The sequence below is a fragment of the Sminthopsis crassicaudata genome, chromosome 1 (assembly GCF_048593235.1).
Source record: "Sminthopsis crassicaudata isolate SCR6 chromosome 1, ASM4859323v1, whole genome shotgun sequence".
In the NCBI taxonomy this organism is placed as follows: Eukaryota; Metazoa; Chordata; class Mammalia; order Dasyuromorphia; family Dasyuridae; genus Sminthopsis; species Sminthopsis crassicaudata.
Window position 1 is genome coordinate 432,830,277 of NC_133617.1, and position 21,238 is coordinate 432,851,514.

A 21,238-nucleotide genomic window follows, 5' to 3' on the forward strand; every position below is an offset into this window, starting at 1 on the left:
TTTTGACCTTATCTTGTTACATCATTTAGTATTTTGGCCTATAATTAACTTTTGCCAAAATGCTTCTCAGCTTTCCCAACAATTTTTGCCAAATATTGAATTCTTATCCCCAAAACTTAAATCTTTCTATTTGTCAAACACAAAGTTTCTATAATATTTTACTACTGTGTATAATATGTTCACTCTGTTTCACTAATTCACTTATTCATTTCCTATCCAGTACCAGGTAGTTCTGTTATCCATTTCTGTTTTATGGGTAAATTAATCCCATTCACATTCTAAATTATAAGTATTTGTTTTATATATATATATTCCATCCAAATTTTGCTCACTATCCTTCTTATCCTGTTAACTTTATCCCTCTTCACTGACTTTGTAATTCTGGTCAAGCAAGCTCTTAACCTCTCAATTTTCTAGAAAATTCCCAGACTTCAAGGTTCAGAGAACGTGTTGAAGTGCTTTAACTCCCTGCACCAATGAAATCACAGGTCCATTTTCTCTTCCTTTGCATAAATATCATTTCTATAGGAATGTTATTAGGTCAGCTATCTATGAGTTGTCAATAGTATAAATGGCAGGAGAGTCTCATTTCAAGTCAAATGTAGACTTGATTCAGTTTTTAAATGAAGGAATATTTGCCCTAACATTTACTATGATAATAACAACAATAACAATAATAGCTAGCATTATTATGGCATTTTAAGATTTGCAAATGCCTTACATATATTTGTACAGAATAAACCTGTAATATGGACACTATTATTATATCCATTTTATAGGTAAGGAAACTGAGGCTGAATGAGCTTAAGTGACTTGTCCAGAGTCACACAAGTAGTAGATATCTGAAATAAGATTTCAATTCAGAGCTTGCTGTCTCCAAATCCAGAACTATCTATTATACTAGCAGGTTCTGTGTCCAATACTGTAGAAAGCTATAACATCACAGAACAGAACCTTATCCAGAAAAATAGATATACTTAGGGTATAGTTGGAAATTTTTGTGTTCATGGAAACCACCACCAATCACAATTGGGTCAATGGCATGAATTATGCCCTCCTCATTCTACTCCTTAGACAAAGCTACCAAATAACGATTCTGCTACTGAGGCTATTGCTAGAGGAAGAAAAAGAGGAAAAGAGCTCATTTCAACTCAACATCTGATAGATTCCTATTCTGACTGCTGATTATTTCAGTGTAAAACTCTCTTGCTTATTAAGCTGAAGTGTAAGACATGAGGAAGTATAACATAAGACACAAGGCACTAGATGGTACAGTGGATAGAACATTAGGCTTACAATCAGGAAGACTGATCTTTATGAGTCTGAATCCTGCCTCAGACACTAGCTGTGTGACCCTGTGACCCTGTGTCACCTGTTTACCTCAGTTTCCATCTGTAAAATAAGCTAGAGGAGGAAAAAGATGAAATGTTAGCATTCTCTAACTTTGATACTTGTAGGCAAAGCACATTTGTTTGATCTTTTTTTATGACTCAGAGCATTATAATTACATTCCATAACTCTAAATACACTAAATGACTATTGCAATTTGACTTTTCAGTACACTGCATCCTGTGATGCTGAGATTCTGTAATTCTGTTTATAATGTTCCCGATACAAAATGAGTGGATGCCCATCAATTGGAGAATGGTTGGGTAAATTGCAGTATATGAAGGTTATGGAATATTATTGTTCTGTAAGAAATGACCAACAGGAGGAATACAGAGAGGCCTGGAGAGACATCAACTGATGCTGAGTGAAATGAGCAGAACTAGGAGATCATTATACATTTCAACAATGATACTATATGAGGATGCATTCTGATGGAAGTGGATATCTTCAACAATGAGAGGATCCAAATCAGTTTCAATTGATCAGTAATGAACAGAACCAGCTACACCCAGAGAAATAACACTGGGAAATGAGTGTGGACCACAATATGGCATTTACTCTTTCTGTTGTTATTTGCTTGTATTTTTGGTTTTTTTCTTCTCAGGTTATTTTACCTTCATTCTAAATCTGATCTTTCTTGTGCAACAAGATAACTATATAAATATGTATACATATATTGTATTTAACATATACTTTAACATATTTAACATGTATGAGGGTGCCTGCCATCTAGGGGAAGGGGTAGATGGAAGGAGGGGAAAAGTTGCAACAGAAGTTTTTGCAAGGGTCAATGTTGAAAAATTACCCATGCATATGTTGTGTAAATAAAAAGCTATAATAATAAAAAAATAATGTTCCTGATACAAAGATCAATTTCTTCCATTAGATTGGAAGCTCCTCAAGGCCTATTTCATTTTTGGCTTTGGGTCTCTAGTACCTAGCATCCAGAAGGTACTTATAAATGGTAAATGAAGAACCCTTGTGATAAATTTCAACTTGAAATCATCTATGCAGATAAATCTATTTCCTACTGTCAGACAATGTAAACCATGTAACCTCATGTATTTCCTTTTTTTGTTTGGCAGTACTACTGTTGACTATTACCTGGAGGTATTAAATATTTGTATGTGAATATGCCAAATTTACCACCTATACTACCATAATAAGAAATATTATAAGAAGAATTAAAAATTAACTCAATCTGGTTAATATGCATTCTTTGGAGCCTCTATAAAATATTTGGTAGTACTCAGATCCCCTGTCAGTTCTGATTTCCTAGTATCTTAATCTCTCTTTTCCCTGGTTAGGAAGTAGGCAGTCATAATTGGACATTATCATGCAATGATTACAATCTTCTTCTTTGGATTTCATTTGTAGCACTTTTTTGGGAATTCTGTAATGAACTTACCATGTAATGTTGTGTATTATCATTTTCTGTGCTTATCTCATAGCAGTACTAGACTTTATATTCTACAAGTACAGAAATTTTATTTAAACTCTGTTTCCCCTACACACATAACACAGTTCTCTGCATATAAGTTCTCTGCAATTGTTAATTTGATCAGAACCAGCTTCTAACTTTTAGGTGGCTGGAGCCAAACAAAGCAGACTAGCGACAAGAGAGTCAGGAATGAAACAGAAATTTAATTTCAAAGTGAGGAAAATGGCTTGCCACAAGGATGCTATATTCCTGCCTCTAGTGTGGAGAGCTTCTTGTGGGGAGATCTCAATACTTATACTAATGGTTGTGTTGTCCTGTTAAAGAGAGGTAAACAGTAAAATTGTGACAGCTGGGATTCATGACCAGAAACAATTCTGGGATTTTGCTGTGCTGAGGTCAACTAGAGGGTGAGAGCAAAGGATTATTGTTACGCTAAGCTCAGGGCATAGCTTGCTTGCTGGGCCTTTGGTCTGAAAAAGAGGGTGTCTCCTAATAACTTGATATTCTTAATATATGTGTACTGTGAATGAATTTTTGCACATGAGGGTCCTTTTCCCACTTTTATGATTTCTTTGGGATACAGCAGATCAAAGCTTCTCAAACTGTATGGAGTTGTGTAACTGAATGTGGGGATAGTGAAAAATTTAGCAACAGTAAAAGGTTTCTGAATGTGCAATGACCAAAAATCAAATTCAAAATCAAATGCATAAGGAGGAAGTTTAATTTAGGTTCATGCTAAATATTGGGATCATTTGTTAGATCAGTTCAGCAAAGCCAGTATAAGAGTGAGGATTGGTTATGTAAATCTATTGAGGCATTCCATCCCTCTTAAAATAAATGATAAAATGCTGAACAAATCAATCAGTTAATCATAGGTTTTAGAATTAATAAGAAAAAAAATCCTTGACCAACTAAAGTGACTTTTTGGCAAAGGAAGTGTGTTCAGACTGACTGAAGAAATTTTAACAGTACTGAAAAGATTTAAACAAATGGAAAGTGAATTCCAGATATATCCCTATAGAGTAAAGCCCAAGGCTTTGGGTCAAAGTCTCTTTCTCACAGACTTTGGAGCAAAAAAGGATATAATGAACTTCAGTGGTCCAGAAGTCTTCCCATCAGTATTTTCAAATCAGTTAATGACCATGGATAGCAGTGTGTGCATCAGAAACCATGAATAGACTAGATAAAGATCGAGTGCTCTATGAAGAGCTCAGCAAAGAAGCTATACCCTACATGGGATTCTAGCAAAAGAACTTCCAGAAAGTATGAGCTATCCTTTTGCCACACATGCCCTAAGCTTCAATCGCTCTGTACCTAGTGGAAATTCGTGTATCACAGATTTTTAAGGAAATATATGGGCCAAATTCACCAACTATCCTGCCATATTGAAAAATCTTTTTATAAAAGTTAACTCAGTCTGGCTGAGTAATTGATAACTGAAAATCATGGGGGGAGGAGAACCACAAAGGGAGGGATTTGTGAGTTTTAGCATTAGAAAAATATCTCAGACTGTTCATGTTAAACCCTAAAGACATGAGGAAATATAGCTAGCCTTGCTCTACTCTCCTTTCTTATCATATTGAAAGCTGAGAAAGTCTCCTGAAATCATATGCTATACCAAGAAGACTCTAAAGAACTGAGAGAAATAATGAGTTCTCTCTTTTATTAATAATGAATTACTGAATTAGGGTGAAGATTATTTCCCTTTCTGTTCCCTCATTCAGAAATTACTCCCAATTTGAAGGATATTGTGGATAATGTGATTGGATTAACTTTCCCCTCAATTTTGTTCAGACCCCATTCAAATGGGGAAGTCCATTGTATTCTACTCAGGTATGGTTGGATACTTTTTCTAGGTCAAAGTTTCTTTTTTTTTTTTTTAAATTAGGTTATACATAAATATTCATTTTTTACAGATTTCCATATGAATCATGTTGAGAGAGAAAAATCAGAACAAAAGGGAAAAGCCACAAGGAAAAAAAAATAGAAGAAAAAAAGTGAAAATAGTATGCTTTGATCACATTCAGTCTCCATACAGTTTCTTTTTATATGTGGATGGCATATTCCATCCAAAGTTTATTGGAATCACTTGATCCTTGGACCAATGAATTGCAATGTTTTCCTGGTTCTGCTTGCTTCACTCAATATCAGTACATGTAAATCTTTCCCGGATTTTCTAAAATCAGCTTGTTCATCCTTTTTTTATAGAACAATAATATTTCATTACTTTCTACACCACAACTTATTTAGCCATTCCTTAATTGATGGCATTTATTCCATTTCCAATTCCTTACCATGACAAAAAGAACTCCTCAAATTTTTTTTGCACATGAGGCTCCTTTTCCTTCTTTTATGATTTCTTTGTGGTACAGCAGATCAAAGCTTCTCAAACTATATGGAGTCGTGTGACTAAATGTAAGGATAGTGAAAAAATTTAGCAAAAGTAAAAGGTTTCTGAATGCACAATGACCAAAAATCAATTCAAAATCAAATGCATAATGAATCTGAGGTGTCTGCCAGTGCTTGCAAATGTTACATCACACTGACTTCACTGTAATCTTCATTCTGAACACACAACATGAACAATTTGAGCTGTGCGTGCATGAACACTTCCAGAAATATCTCATCTTAGATTTAAGACAGAATTGACAAAAAATTTCTCAGGCAAAAAATAGTCATGAGTGGGAAAAGTTTAAGAAAGCTTGGTCTAGATTGCCCAAGCTTGAGAAAGGTTTGGGAGTAAAGTGACATAATCAATCATGACCTCCATCCCCTCATAAAAATAGATTCCCCTTCACCAGCCCTTCAGTCAGGAAGAGCTGAGTTCAAATGTGATTTCAGACACAACACTTCCTAGCTGTGTGATCCTGGGCAAGTCACTTGCCTCAGGGAAAAAAAAAGATTCCCTTTCATTATAATATTCCTTATCTCATTAATCATTAACCAAAGTACTGTGAACACCCATCTTCCAAGATCATATAGGTCACCAGGATCCCTTTCACTAATTATTAATTAGCTGTGAAGGATGAAAATGATTAATTATCCAGAAATTAAGTCTCTTAACCTTTTTATAATCACAGAATCCATCTTCAAAATCCTCAATACATGTGCAGAATTCTCTCTTTAAAAAAACCAAAACAAACAAACAACAACAACAAAAAAAAACCACAAGGTTTTTATTTTGAAAACATATGTACAGATAATTTTTCAACATTGAGCCTTGATTTTCCTCTCCTTTCCCTCACCCCCTCCCATGCATGACAAGCAATCCATAATATGTTATACATGTTAAATCCAATATGTGTAAACATATTTATACAATTCTCTTGTTGTACAAGAAAAATCAGATCAAAAAGGAAAGAAAATAAGGAAGAAAACAAAATGCAACAATCAACATCAAAAAGAGTAAGAATGTTATGTTGTTGCTGAGTGAAATGATCAGAACCAGGAGATGATTATACACTTCAACAACAATACTGTATTCAACAAAGAGAAGATCTAATTCAGTTCCAATTGATCAATGATGGACAAAATCAGCTACACCCAGAGAAGGAACACTGGGAAATGAGTGTAAACTGTTTGCATTTTTGTTTTTCTTCCCAGGTTATTTTTACCTTCTGAATCCAATTCTTCCTGTGCAACAAGAAATTCGGTTCTGCACACATATATTGTATCTAGGATGTACTATAACATATTTAACATATATGAGAATGCCTGCCATCTAGGGGAGGGGGTGGAGGGAAGGAGGGGAAAATTCGGAACAGAAGTGAGTGCAAGGGATAAGTTGTAAAAAATTACTTATGCATATGTACTGTCAAAAAAAAAAGTTATAATTATAAAATTAATTTAAAAAAAAAAAGAATGTTATGTTGTGACTTAACATTCAGTTCCCACAATCTTCTCTCTGAGTGTAGATGTCTTTCTTCATCACAAGATCATTGGAACTGGCATCAATTATCTCATTGTTGGAAAGAGCCACGTTCATCAGAATTGATGGTCATATGATACTGATATTGCCATGTATACTGATCTCCTGGTGCTGCTCACTTAACTTAGTACCAGTTCATGTAAGTCTCTCCAGGCCTCTCTGAAATCATCTTGCTGGTCATTATAGAATAATAATATTCCATAGCCTTCACATACCATAACTTATTCAGCCATTTTCCAACTGATGAACATCCACTCAGTTTCCAGTTTCTTGCTACTACAAAAAGGGCTGCCACAAACATTTTTCATGTGCAGAATTCTCAAGAAATACTGGGACAGTTGATGAAATTGAACTCAAAGCAAATGGAAACCTGATGAAAAAAATTTTGAGCCTGTATGTAATTCAGCAATTCAATTCAACAAGTATTTGTTCTATACCTACTGTGTATTCTATATCTATTGCTTTGGGTATTGTTCTAAAGTCAGAATTTACTTGAAAAACTATCTCTGTCTCCATCCAACTTAGAGGGAGAAAGGTACACATAAACAGGTAGTTAAATGGAATGGTAGATTGAGAACTAGAGTCAGAAAAATCCAAGTTCCACTCTAGCTTCAGGTTCTGTGTGATTTTGGGTAAATTATTTAACCTCTGCCTACCTCAGTTTCCTTATCTGTATAATGGGAATAATAACAGCACCTTACTTACCAGTGTTATTTTGAGGATAACATGAGATATTTGTAAAGTGCTTTGAAAATCTCAGATATTGTATGCTAGTTATATACAATATACAAAATAAAAACTAAGAAAGAAAGATAAATTTCCCACTGTACTTCCCCAACACATAAAACTCCAGTAGCTTCTTATCCTTTTTAGAATTAAATTCAGGATTGAATAGCTAGATAGTTTCTGAGCCCAGATTTGAATCCAGGAAAATGTCTCTTCCTGATGCCAAGCTTAGTGTTTCATCCACTGTGCCACCTAGCTGCCCTTCTCAACTTTACTAAGTGGACAAAAGGACAGTGAAGTTTTTCAGCAGATGAGAGAAAGGGCCACTCTATACAATAAAGATCACTGGCAGAAGAGTAAGAGGTTTAAAGAGGAGGGAGAAAAATGGAGGTAGGGAGAATTAATACAGAGTGATGTGTGACAATCATCTGGCATAAAGGAATCCCTCTTGGGAGGACATAGCTTCCCCTTTTGACCCATGATTTCTTTTCTTTTCTTTTTTTTTTAAATTTAATTTTATGTTTAATTTATGGACTAAAAAAAGCAGTTCCATGACATAAAACAAGAAAAAGATAATTGCATATGAAACTACAAATCTACTGTGTCCAACTTGCTATTGCCTTTTTTTCTCAATAGTATTTTATTTTTACATGGATAGAGACATGTATGACTATTTTCTTTTCTTCTCTTTTTTTTCCCCCTGAGGCTGGGGTTAAGTGACTTGCCCAGGGTCACACAGCTAAGAAGTGTTAAGTGTCTGAGACCAAATTTGAACTCAGGTCCTCCTGAATTCAAGGCTGGTGCTCTATCCACTGCGCCACCTAGCTGCCCCATGTATGACTATTTTCAATGTTTTTGTAAGACTTCCAAATTTTTCTCCCTCCCTCTCTTACATTCTCCCTGCCCAACACAGCAAGCAATCTGACATAGACTAAATATGTGCAATCCTTTCAAACATATTTCCATATTTGTCACATTGTTCAAGAAAAATCAGACCAAAAGGGGAAAAAAAACACAAGAAAGAAATAAACAAACAACAAAAAAGGTGAAAATACTATGCTTCCATCCACATTCAGTCTCCATAGTTTTCTCTCTGATCATAGATGGCACTTTCCATCTCAGGTCTATTGGAATTGAATAACCTCATTATTGAAAAGAGCTAGGTTCATCCCTGTTGATCATCATATAGCCTGGTGGTTACTGTATACAATGTTCTCTTGGTTCTATTCACTTTACTCCGCATCATTTCATGTACATGTTTCCAGGCTTTTCTGAAATCAGTCTACTCATCACTTCTTCTAGAGCAATATTCGATCACATTCATATACTATAACTCATTCAACCATTCCCTAGCTGATGGACATTCATTCAATGTCCAGTTCCTTGCAAAAAAAAAAAAAAAAAAACCCAAAAAACAAAAAACAACAACTCCACTATATAATTTGGAACTATGTCCAAAGGGCTATCAAACTGTGCATACCCTTTCATCCAGTAGTGCCATTACTGGATCTGTATCCCTAAGAAATCATAAAGGAGGAAAAGGGATCCACATGTGCAAAAATGTTTGTAGCAGCCCTTTTTGTAGTGGCAATGAACTGGTTCTGCTCCCTTCCCTTAGCATCAGTTCATGTAAGTCTCGCCAAGCCTCTCTATATTCCTCCTGTGGTCATTTCTTATAGAACAATATATTCCATAACATTCACATACCATAACTTATTCAGCCATTCTCCAATTGATGGGCATCCACTCAGTTTCCAGTTCCTTGCCACTTCAAAAAGGGCTGCTACCAATGTTTTTGCATACCTGGGTCTTTTTCCGTCCTTCCATCCTTTGATTTCCTTGGGATACAGACCCAGTAGTGATACTGCTGCTGTAGTGGTAACTATTTGTTTAAAAAAAAAAAAAAAGTACTTTATAAATATTGACTCAATGGGCTCCAGGAAAAGGATGGAGAAAAGGAGAAGCGAGAGCAGTTGAAAGGAAGTGCTTCTCTGGCCCAGGCACTGCCTTCTCACCCATCCAAAAGCCTTGAGTTCAGCTGATGGAGAGCCAAGATATTAAGGACGGAACCCTCTGCCCCGGGAGGGAAAGTTTGAACAGGAACCTGAAACTACCCCAGCCCAGTGACGCTTCCCAGGTATCCAGCCCCCTGAGTAAATGTGAACCTCTCGCACTGGTCAGCTGGGTGGGGGGGGTGGGGTCGGGGCGGAGTAAGTGGGGGCGGTAAGAGAGCGCCTAGGTACTTGTAGAGGAGTCAGCGATGCGGCCCCGCTCTTACACCTGCAGCTCAGAGCAGATGGAGTCTTTGTACCTGCTGCTCCTACTGCTCTTCACAACTGGTAAGTCTGGTGAAAACTCTCAGAGCGCGCGCTCTCCTTCCCATTCCGAAGACCAGTTTCACCGGACGGAGGAGCGGAGGAGGAAGACTGGGGGGTTGAGGAAAATGGGTTGCAGGAGACCTAGTAGTCCTCCCCGTCTCTGGCATCAGACTCGGTCCGCACGGGCTCCCTTCGGTCCCACTACGCGGAGTCACCCCCTTCCTCGGACTCCACCGAAGTCTAGCTGACTATGGGGAGGAAGAGTGAGGGGGACAGGGAGAAGCCAGTTTCGGTGCCCTGGATAGGGCTGTGGGATTTAATGGGAGGGGGAATTTGGGGGATTTCCTAGTTCTCTAGAAATAGCGAAGCCATAGGAAACCTAAAAATTCCCGAAATCTTCTCGCAGCCGGGAAATGGAATGGATCTTTAAACCTCAGCCACGATGGAGAGTAAATAGGGTTTCTCAGCATAGGAGGGAGTAAGGGTAGGGGCAAGCTCATCTCACCGCCATCCCCTGGTCCATTTTCATACCGGCAGCGTCGGGTGAAAATGAACCTCCAGTCTTTTAAAGGGAAAAAGATGCGTCGAAGTGCCGTCTTGGGAGGAGAGAGGGAGCGCCCCATCCATCTTGCTTCATGTACTCGAACCACGGACCCTTTTTTAGCTTTTGCTGCTTCTCTCTTACTATCAACTAACTACTTAGAATCGGGTCTAACAGGAAGGCTCCCAAACTACAGGGTGTAATCACCTCGGACTGCTACCCAGAGCCGGGAGAGGGTAGGAGAGGATGATTCACGGCGATAAACCTGGAAAAGAACATTATTGCCCGAGGACAGCTGTTTCTGATGCAAAGGCTTCGCCTCTGCTTGCTTGGGATATACTTAGACCCAGCTGTGACTGGTTAGGAGAATCAGACACATATCCGAGACTTAGCTTCCTTAAAGGGCGTGCTGGAGTATTTTCTTTGGTCAGCATACACTGCTCCCTCTATGTAAGCCATCCTGGTTCTTAGGAGGTATTTGAGTACAGCCAGTCAACTACATGGAGAGTTGGATGGGTGGGGGGGAAGGACAGAAATTCAAACCGAATGTCTCTTGTAGATGGGGCATTGATCTGTAGAATAGGGGTTTAGCCCTCGTGGAATGGAAGGGGAGGTAGGAGGAGGAGGGAGATCTTCTAATGATCAGGATGGAAAGAAAAGTGGAGTCTGAAGGGAATGTCCCCTGTGTTATCTTCACAGAGGCAGCTAAGGGGGACAGTGAATAGTCTCTGTTCTGGAATCAGGAAGACCAATATTTTAAATCTATCCTTCAGACACTTAGTAGCTTTGCGACCGTCTGTCTGCCTGCCTCAGTTTCCTCAACTGTAAATGGGTATCATAATAGCACTTAGCTCATAGGGTTGTTGTGAGGATCATTTTAGGTATTTGAAAGCATTTAATGTAATGTTTCAGCTACTGGGAAGTGAGATTGCAGGGGAAGATAAAAATGGGTCATTTTGATGTACCTTAAATCATAAGATTTTGTTATTGTTAAATCATTCCTGTTTAACTCTTCCTGACTCCATTTAGGGTTTTCTTCCCAAAGATACTGGAATTGTTTGCCATTTCCTTCTCACTTTATAGTCTTTTTATAGATAAGGAAACTGAGGCTAATAGAATTAAATGATTTGCTCAGAGTCACACAGGTAATAAGTGCATGAAACTGGATTCAGACTTATGAAGAGTCTTCCTGACCAGCTCCTTCTACATGACAGAAGTGGTTTTTCTAGCCTTCCTTATCCTTCTAAAATATCCATAATATTCATTTTAACCTCATGTGATTTTAAATAAAAATGTACTGCAGTAGGGAAGTGAAGGTGGTAGTAGAGAAGCCGACAATCAAACCTTCCAAGGTTCTGGCAGATCAGTTCTAACTTAATTTTGCCCTTCTCAGTTTCAGGGAAATCTCATGTGCATCGGAGGGGACTCATGGAGCTAGCAGGAGCTCTCAATTGTGCTACAAGCCGTTCAGCATTAGCTTATGTGAGCTATGGCTGCTACTGTGGCCTTGGAGGAACTGGTTGGCCAAGAGACCAAACTGACTGGTAGGCATCATCTCAGTCCTGTCTCCCCAATAATTGTCTGGACTGACCCTGCCACATTCAGTAAAAACTGATTTTGATTTTGGTTCTGGCTGGAAGAGCCAATTACATGGAGATAAATACAAAAAGGGTTTAGTTCAATAGGTTTCCACTTTTGATACACTGGTGCTGATCTATTTAAAAATGATTCAGGCAATTGAACTCTGACTCTTAGAATGGCAGTTGATTTGAATCAACTATACTTTCTTCACAAAGATGTCCATTTGTTGTTTTGTAAATAGCTTTTTATTTGTCCAAATACATGCAAAGATAGTTGTCAACATTCACCTTTGCAAAACCTTCTATTCCAATTTTTCTTCTCTTCTCTTCCCCCTCCAACACAGCAAGCACTCAAATATAGGTTAACTGTGTGTGATTTTTCTAAACATATTTCCATATTCATGCTGCACAAGAAAAATCGGGTCAAAAGGAAAAAAAAAAAAACAAGTAAACCACTCCTTCCCTCCTTCTCCCCCCCAAAAGGTGAAAATATGAAGAATCCATTTTCAATCTCCATAGTTCTCTCTGTATGTGGATGTCTGTTTCCGCAAAGATGTCCATTTGTAAAGTGACAGGATTAGGCATATGTTCTATTGCCATGGAACAGAGGAAAATCAATGAAGAGATTCAGCCAAGAATTTTAATAGCATTTTTAGAATGCTTTAACCCAGTAAAACATTTTTTTTAAATTTTAATTTTTGGAATAATATATATTAAGTTGGACCCTCTGTCTTAAGATGAAAACTTCCTGTAAAACTTTGCTAGTAGGGGGCAGCTAGGTGGCACAGTGGATAGAGTACCAGCCTTGAATTCAGGAGGACCGGAGTTCAAATGTGGTCTCAGACACTTAACACTTCCTAACTGTGTGATCCTAGGCAAGTCACTTAACCCTAGCCTCAAAAAAAAAACAAAAACAAAAAACAAACAAAAAAAAAGCTTTGGTAGTAGATATGAGTGCTGAACCTGGGTTCAAATTCTGTCTCAGATCCTTGGCAAATCCCTCAGCCTACAGAAGCCTAGTTTCTTGTGGCAAATCAGAGATCTTCACAGACAGGGAGTATATCACACATGCTACTGTTTACACACATTTGTTTTCCCCCAGGCATTTATAGGAATCTTAGGGTGCTTAGTATTCAATTTGAGGACTGATATAATTAAAAATATTTGTTTACTGGCTATTTGCCAGCATCTCAATAACTAAATGCTGGATCTGTTATTTCCTTTGATTAAGTATTGGGGATTACATGAAGTACTTAGAGGTTAGTCTACCTCATGGTCACATAACATTAGGTCAGGTGTTGAACCAAAAATTTCAGGATTTCTAACCCAATTTATTATATTAGATGACTTTTTGTCAAGGCAAGTTGGGTTATTGATTTGCCCAGGATCTGTAGTAAGTGTTGTGTTGAGTGTCTGAGGACAGATTTAAATTCAAGTCTTCTTGCCTTCAGGGCTGGTGCTTTGTACATACACCGAGCCATCCAAATGCCCCTTAGACTTCTATTAACAGAAAAGGAAAAACCTAAGAATAATGGAATGACTCTCAATGAAAGTCATTAAGGTTACAGCTGCCAATCTTAGAAAGAGCTTCCAGCATGGAGCTTGTCATCAAGTGGCTCAGGAAGAAATTGTTTATGGTGCTTTGTCATTCATTACCATGTTGACCTTGGGTGAGAAATCTCATTTTGGAACCCTAATTAATTCCAATCAGTTTGCTTTGATTCCATAGTGGTAATCTATATTATATATCTATATCTATATATGTAATATTAAATATACTTTATAGAGCTGTGAGCTGCAGATTATAAATTCACTTAAGCATAAGCCTTCTTTATTTTCCTTGGAATGGTAACCAAGTCCTGTGTAGTAAAGGTGAACTAGTTATATGGAAAGTCCAACTTGTTTTTGGACCTCTGGACTACTTTTTTGTCCAAAATCAGGTGACCATCTTATGACCTAGTCAGTGAAGATGCCCCATGTTTCGCCTAACCCAAGACCTTCCTAACATACTTTTAGCTGATGCATCATTTTTGGTTCATGAAACAAGGTACTTTGTATAGCTTTTTAAGATAGATGTGTTCATCTATCAAATGTACTAGTGAGCCTCATAAAAATAAGGCCCTGGAAGAAGGGAGCATCTCAGATCATGAGGAAGATCTGAGGTCCACTTCATCCAAAAGGACTTGTGGACCCTTTAATAAGGTATTATCGACTCAACTCTGACTCAGGTTCTTTTCTTGCACTCTTATCTATTGTTTGTAATTCTAATCAAGATCACTCCTTAGGCCTGCCAATGTTGACCTAAGTAGGAACCCTACATTTATTACTTAGGTAACACCACCATCCATGATTGCTATTTCTTGTGTGTTATTCTTACTGCCTTAGGTAGATTATAAATTTTGGACAAGGATAATGTCCTATGTTTGACTTCCAGAATACCTAGCAAAGTTTTAGGAACACAAAATTAAGTACTGAGAAGGAATTTAAGCAATACTGGATGAATCCCTGAGGGCAGACATACTATATACTTACTTTCTGTGCTCCACAGTACCTAAGTGCTCAATAAATTCTTGTTGAATTGATAATATATATTAAACCATCACATACTAAAAAGGAGGAAATTAATGGAATTTATTATCCTAAAAATGGGAGAAATTGAAAATGTCAGTAATTTCAAGAAAAGTCTAGATATGAGAGCCTGTTGGAAGATAAAGAATATTTAGATGTGTTCATAATGACCTGCTAAGAAAAACTATGTGAGGGACACATCCAATTATTGAAATAGATGTGAAGGGGGAAATATCCACTTCCTGTAACTTCCTGTTCCTTGGTATCCTTGTTAGTAACAGAACATGAGTAGAACCCACTAAAGTACTTAGTGATGCTCCTTGCTAGGCACAGAGGTCATCATGAAGAGCATATGAATGGAGGGGGAATAAGACAGGTATCCTAACTTCACTCTTCTTGCATTAATTTTGCCTTCTCCTACCACTTAAAATTCAAGTTGTTACTTTTTACACATGTAGCTAAAATTTGTCTCTTTAGTGACTGTGACATAGCTTCTCAAGTAAACTATATCCATAACATTGTTATTTCCAGGTGCTGCCAAAAACATGACTGCTGTTATAGCAAGGTTGAGGAGGCTGGCTGTGGCCCCAAAACAGAACGTTATGATTGGAAATGCACAGAGCAGAGGGTGGAATGCAGTAAGTCGAGAGATTCCTTGTTCCTAGACCACCCCTTGCAATCATGTCCTTTTTTTTCTGGTGGAGTCTATTGGAACCCCTGTGCTCTAAAAGCTGGGCTGTCTGGCCCCTCAGCAAATCTCAAATTAAGTCTGTTTGGTAGTTTTTCTATTTGGGGGAGTTGGCTGGGATATATAATTTTCTTTTTTAAGTGAAATACTTAACTGGTTATTTGAATTATAGCAAGTTAGAACCAGCAGAGATCTCAGTTGGACTTGAAGTGTGGAACATTTGGATTTAAATCCACCCTTTGGCAGATTCCATAAAGGCCAACTAGCCTAGTGGACAGGATGCTAGATTTGGAATCAGGAAAACTGATTCAAAGCCTATCTCTAACACTACTTGCTACTCGGAATGGGAAAAAATGAAAAATACAGATGTCAGTAGTCAAATTAGCAAAGGAAGCTAGAGAAGATAGCTTTACTTCCATCTGTGGGTGAACTATTTCAGTGATCCAGGCGTACTTCCCAGCTAACCAGAAAGGAAGTTTTTCAATGTGGGAAGAGTTCCCATATAATCAAAACTTCCAATTAACTCAGCCTCATAGAATACAGTCAGAATAGCTGCCAGGTTAAGGGAACTTCAAGTAGAATGCTGTTCTACCTTAGGACCTCCTACCTCCTTCTGCCTTCCCTTTGGATTAATAATGTGGAGATTGATTTGGGTTAGCCTGAAATTAACTCTTGAATTAAACACTAAATGTCCCAGGAAATGATTTTAAATTATAAATATTGATCTAGGGAATTTTCTCACCAAAGAGTTGGTGATAGACACAAGTCAAAACCACACACTTCCACTATGTGGTGTCATGGAGCAAGGAAAAGTATCAAAATCTTAGAAAGCAACTCTAGTATATAAGGGGGGCAATTGCTTTCTAAATATTGAAGATCAGAGGAAGACTTTCAGGCTTGTGATTATCTCTGTCCTCCCTCCCTTTCGTTACAGCCTTCCATCATATACATCATACCTCTCGTCACAAAGCTGTTTGACAGCAGAACCAATACTAGAATTCTAGTTCTAGAAAAAAAAAAATAGCTGATCTTATCACCTTCATTTTACAGAAAAGGGAACTTTAGTTCAATAATTAACCAACTAACTTACCTAATATGATTAGGGGCAGGCAGAAAACCAAAGGATAATGTAGTTGCTGGGTAATAGTTTCCTATTAAGCAGTTTCCTCTACATCATGAGTATTTAATGAAATGGAACTTAAGTGGCACCTAAAATACTTTCCCCAGACTTCTTAATCTTGGTGGTCTGTGATTAGCTCTATCACACACGCCTCATTTCTACAGTTGTATCCATATTATCTTCTCCATTAGACTCCAGTTTGTCCCCATCTTACAGAATGAGGAACTGAGATGAATTGCCTAGGGTCAAATAGCTAAGTGTCTGAGGCCACATCTGAACTAGTCCAAACCTGGTGCTCTATCCATTGTACAACCCGGCCACCCTGCTCAGCACCTAGTATGTGCTTAATAAATGTTCTCTGACCTTGCAAATGCATGTTAAATATTGTTTTAACCAATATATCTGCTTATATACCTTTAGTATGTTTGTCAAAAAACATCTCACCTTTTTTAGAGATACTCTAAATAGTGTTCTGCTTATTTTAATTACATGTTTGCCCAATTTCCATTTATGGGATGAGCATAAATATTAAGAAAAAAGTGGATTATGGTAATATTTACTCAAACACCTCCAATAACTTAAAATGTGGCATGCAAACCACTTAGCTCTATAGTCTTTTTATTGATGACTTCTTTTGGGGGTGATTTCTCATATTTTCATTACTCCTTATGAATCTGGCTCCAGCAAGAAAAACGGCCAATGTATTTTTTTTGTTTTAGAAAAATTAGACCACAACTTGTACTGGATTGGGCCTGAGGCAAGGCTTTTATCCTGTTATGTGCTCTAACTCTGCATGCCTGATGTCTTGTTCTCCCAGTAATATGACTCGTACAACCAGTTAAACTCAAGATTTGGCAAAACATTAAAATGGCTTTTATGTTCCACAGGAACATCTGTCTCATTAGCTACCTGTCTTCCTCCAACCATAACTAAGGCTTGCAATATAGTAAATGTGATCCTTTGGTTTCCTATAAAGCAAAATGTATGGAAAAGTTCACATTGTGGATGTCAGTAAGCAAGTAAAATAAAAACTGGATACAACCTGGAATATAATGTGTTGAGTCAGAAGTAGGCAAGAGAGTGAAAAAAATACAATATACCTTGCAACAAAAATTGGGTTTACTGAGAGAGAAAAATACACTAGAATTAAAAGTATGCTAGGAAGTCATCCATCCCAGTGATTCTTAACATGTTTTTCTGTTGTATTATGAAACTCTCAGGATAACTTAATGTAGTACTCATGATATTCCTTACAATTACCTGCTGTTTAAGATATCATTAAAGGATTTTTAGCATGAACCTCTTCAACTAGAGTCATGAGAACCATTTCCCCAATGCAGAAATCTTCTTTAGAGTATCCCAGACATGAAGAAATGTAATAGTCTTTGCTAGTGATGGGGATACTACCACTTTATGTGGCATTTCATTTGGAAATAGCTCTAATTATAAGACATTGTTAGAAAAAAGCAGTCAATTTTCAATCATCATCCCTGGAGAAGAGATCAAACTGAGTCTGAAAAAGGTTAGAACTCAAGCGGAAAAATCAGAAGTAGGCATCAAGTCCTAACTAGCAGGTTGTGAGTGGTCATAACTAATGAGGCAGATCTATTTCAAAATCAGATCTCAGTTTAGACCTGGGGTTTGCTTCCTGGAGCTTTTGTCATATTTGGAGTTCATAGAATCTTAGTAAATAATGTCTTATTTCAATCTACTATAATTATCTGCCTCTCAGAGCTGAGATTAAAAGTTTTTCTCAGGTTAATAAGTCAATGTGACTTTGACTTTTGTTTGATGACAATAAGATCAGATTGTTCACCTTAATTCATCATATACAAGTGACCTGGATATATGGAATCTGTCTCCCTAGATATTCAACTATGATTCAACATATAAAATCCTCATATCACTTATCTGAAGAATTCTGACCTTATCGAAAACATGGCATATTCAGGATTTTTTGCTTCATTATGTATATTTGTTACAAAGCATTTGCTTTTTGTTTTTTCCAATAGAGAGAAAAAAAAATAGAATTTTGTTGATGGGGGAAAAAAATTAAGTGCCATTTTTAAAAAAAGAAAGGAAAAAAGTTTATGCAAGCAAATTTGCTTAAGGAACTTCCTTCTAAACATTAAAGAATGGGTCCTCTGAAATACTGTCAGCCCAAGAAAGTACAATAGATTTATTTAAAGTTCTCAAGTAGAAGCCAGAAAACCCACTGGATTTTTCTCATTATCAACTATATTCCTTTTCAACAACCCAAAGTCAGCCAACACCAAACTACTTTATTCTGTGTTCTGAAAAATGAGATTTACTCTCCTATTTACTCTGTAGTTTCTGGTGATGACTAGGAGAAAGCTTATAGAAGGAAAAGGTCTGGATCCCTGTTTATATGTATGATATTTGAGATCCTGTGAAATTACCCAATTAGAATCTAATATAGACTGAGTGCTATGAGATTTGGAAGTAATAGTTCATAGAACATAGTGAGAGGTAGAAGGGACATCATTTAGTCTAACTCCTTTAGTTCTGAGTGCTTTCTTGCTTTATCCAAGGTCACAGATATAACAAGTTCAGTGCTCTTTCCACTGCAGTATAATGCCTATTTCAACACTCCCATTTTACAGATAAGAAATTGAAGCTGAGAGAGGTAGGTTACATGACTGACTTGGCATTATAGGTAGCACCAGGTATTGAACCTGCATCTGATTCTAAAGCCAGTACTCTTTCTACCATCACTGAATTTCTTACTAATCTAAGAAAAAATTGCTAAGGAAACCTGTACAAACCTAGATAGAATATGAAGATTTTGGTGGTGGTTTTTCTAAGTAATCTGGATGATCTTAACTTTAGTTCCAGTTTCACTTAGATCTAGGCCTGAGTTCTAGACAAAATTCCTGGAATTTGTTTTAGTTTGTCTCTGTTTCATGGACCTCCTACTTACCTACCTCAATCACTTGATGCTTCTGTCTACATGGAATCCTGGAGGAAATAATGAAATAATAATTTTGCAGCTAAGGAAAAGGTAGATTAAGTGAGTTGTGAAAAACCACTGAGGTAATTTAAAGGCAGAATTTGAACCCAGGATTTCTGACTTTAAATTTAAAATGTACAATTCTCAAATCATGTAAAAACAGAGACATAGAAATGGCATTTTAAAAAAATCAATTTAATTATAAAGATAATGCTGAATTGTTCTAAACACCCGGGGAAGAGATTTAAACTTGAAATAAGAAATATTGTAACAATGCCAAGAGATACAGTGGAAATCCTACAGGGTAGTTGGAATGTCAAATTTTCAGAGCCTGAGTGTTCTCTACTTCTCACTTGTATCTTGTCTATGCTGCTCAGTGTACTTAATTGGCACATTTAATCCCATGATTTGTATTCTCTCTGCCTCTTGCAGATGCCGATATGAATACATGCCAAGAAATGATGTGCAAATGTGACATGGAAATTGCTCACTGTCTGGCCACAGCAAAATATAATCCAAAGTTAATTTTCTTCCCCCACTTCCTTTGTGGAAATAGGATGCCGAAGTGTGACTGACATAACTTGGAAATTTTGTTTTTGACTGTGGGTATACAAAAATAATTTTTCCTTTAGCAAAAAACAGTTATCAATGCTCCTGTAAAGGCAAAATTAAGGTTCTTCTTTATTTCTTCCTCATGAACCCCATCTATCGCCATGCTTCATCTCCATTGAAACCTACCTGGAAACCATTTCCTTACTTTGAATCCAACGGACTCATCCAAGAAACAAAAGTGTGAAAATGGCACACTTTTGAAGACCCATGGTCTTCTAAGGATAACGTCGAACCATCTATGACTCTAAGGATAGGGATTTTAAATCAAAGGAGACTAACAAAGATGATAAACTTAAAGGAAAGCAGGCCTAATAAAAAAAACAGACATTAAGTAAAAAAAAAGAGGTTCTAGCACCTCTTATTTCACTATATGGCCTGAGATTTGGCATCCATAAAATGAAAGCTTAGTAGTAATCTATTAAATTTTGCTTTTACAACAACAAATTTGCCCTATCCAATTTTTTTTTATGGATTTCTTTTACTTTTACAAATAAGGAATTCATCATCAGACATTCATGATGGAAGATATTTTAGCTAGTAAACATAGTTCTGTTTATTTTATCTACCTTGGGAGCTTTAAAGGATTAAAGAGTGATATCAAGTCAAGAAAATCTCAAATTCAAATGTGGCCTCAGATTCTTAGTTCCTATGTGACCTTAGACAAGTTAGTTTCCCAAGTGTAAAATAGAATAATGACAGCTAATCAGCATCTACCTCCAGAGTTGTTGTGAGGGTGAAATAATGTTTCTAAAGTGCTATATAAATGCTAGTTATGATTATTATTATAATTGTGAAAGAAACTAAGTATGGTTTCCACATAAGAAGTGGGGATAGGGTATAAGCTAAGGATTACCTCTCCTGTTTATTTCTAGTCTTGTAACTAGATCAAAATTTCTTTACCTGTTTTATAAAATTGCTATTTTATCTAACTTCCTGGTGTCTAGCATTCTCTGTACAGAAAGGACATTTAATAAATGCTTAAAGTGCACCAAATTATTGGTGTCATTCAACTGGAATGAAGAGTTCATATGCTTTGTGTTTATAATTAATTACTCTGCAAATATTATTAGTATCATATTTCAGATAAGGAAATAGATTCAGTGTGATTAAGGGGTTTACCATGGTCATAAGTTTTGAACCAAAGTCAGCCCTATGTCTAGTATTTTAATTACACCTATCCTATATCAAAATTAATGCTTCAAGTGTACCCTTATTAGACCTACCTAGGTGGCACAGTGGATGACAGTGCTCAATCCAAGTTTAATCTACTTCAGAAAGGACATGTTTTACACGCTAATGAGCATCTCAATTTCAGCTAAAGTCGCAAGTTCTTTCCCTCTGAGAATGTTTATTTCT

At 37.0% G+C, this 21,238-nt stretch overlaps 1 protein-coding gene across 1 annotated transcript; it reads left to right on the forward strand.

Annotated features, from left to right (window-relative positions):
• The first annotated feature begins 9,707 nt into the window (after positions 1-9,707).
• Positions 9,708-20,898, forward strand: PLA2G10 (phospholipase A2 group X). The gene is made up of 4 exons (XM_074280569.1): positions 9,708-9,823; positions 11,737-11,887; positions 15,023-15,129; positions 19,703-20,898. Exons 1-4 carry the CDS (start codon positions 9,745-9,747, stop codon positions 19,843-19,845), a joined length of 480 nt encoding a protein of 159 aa, XP_074136670.1. The 5' UTR covers positions 9,708-9,744; the 3' UTR covers positions 19,846-20,898.
• Positions 20,899-21,238: the final 340 nt, after the last annotated feature.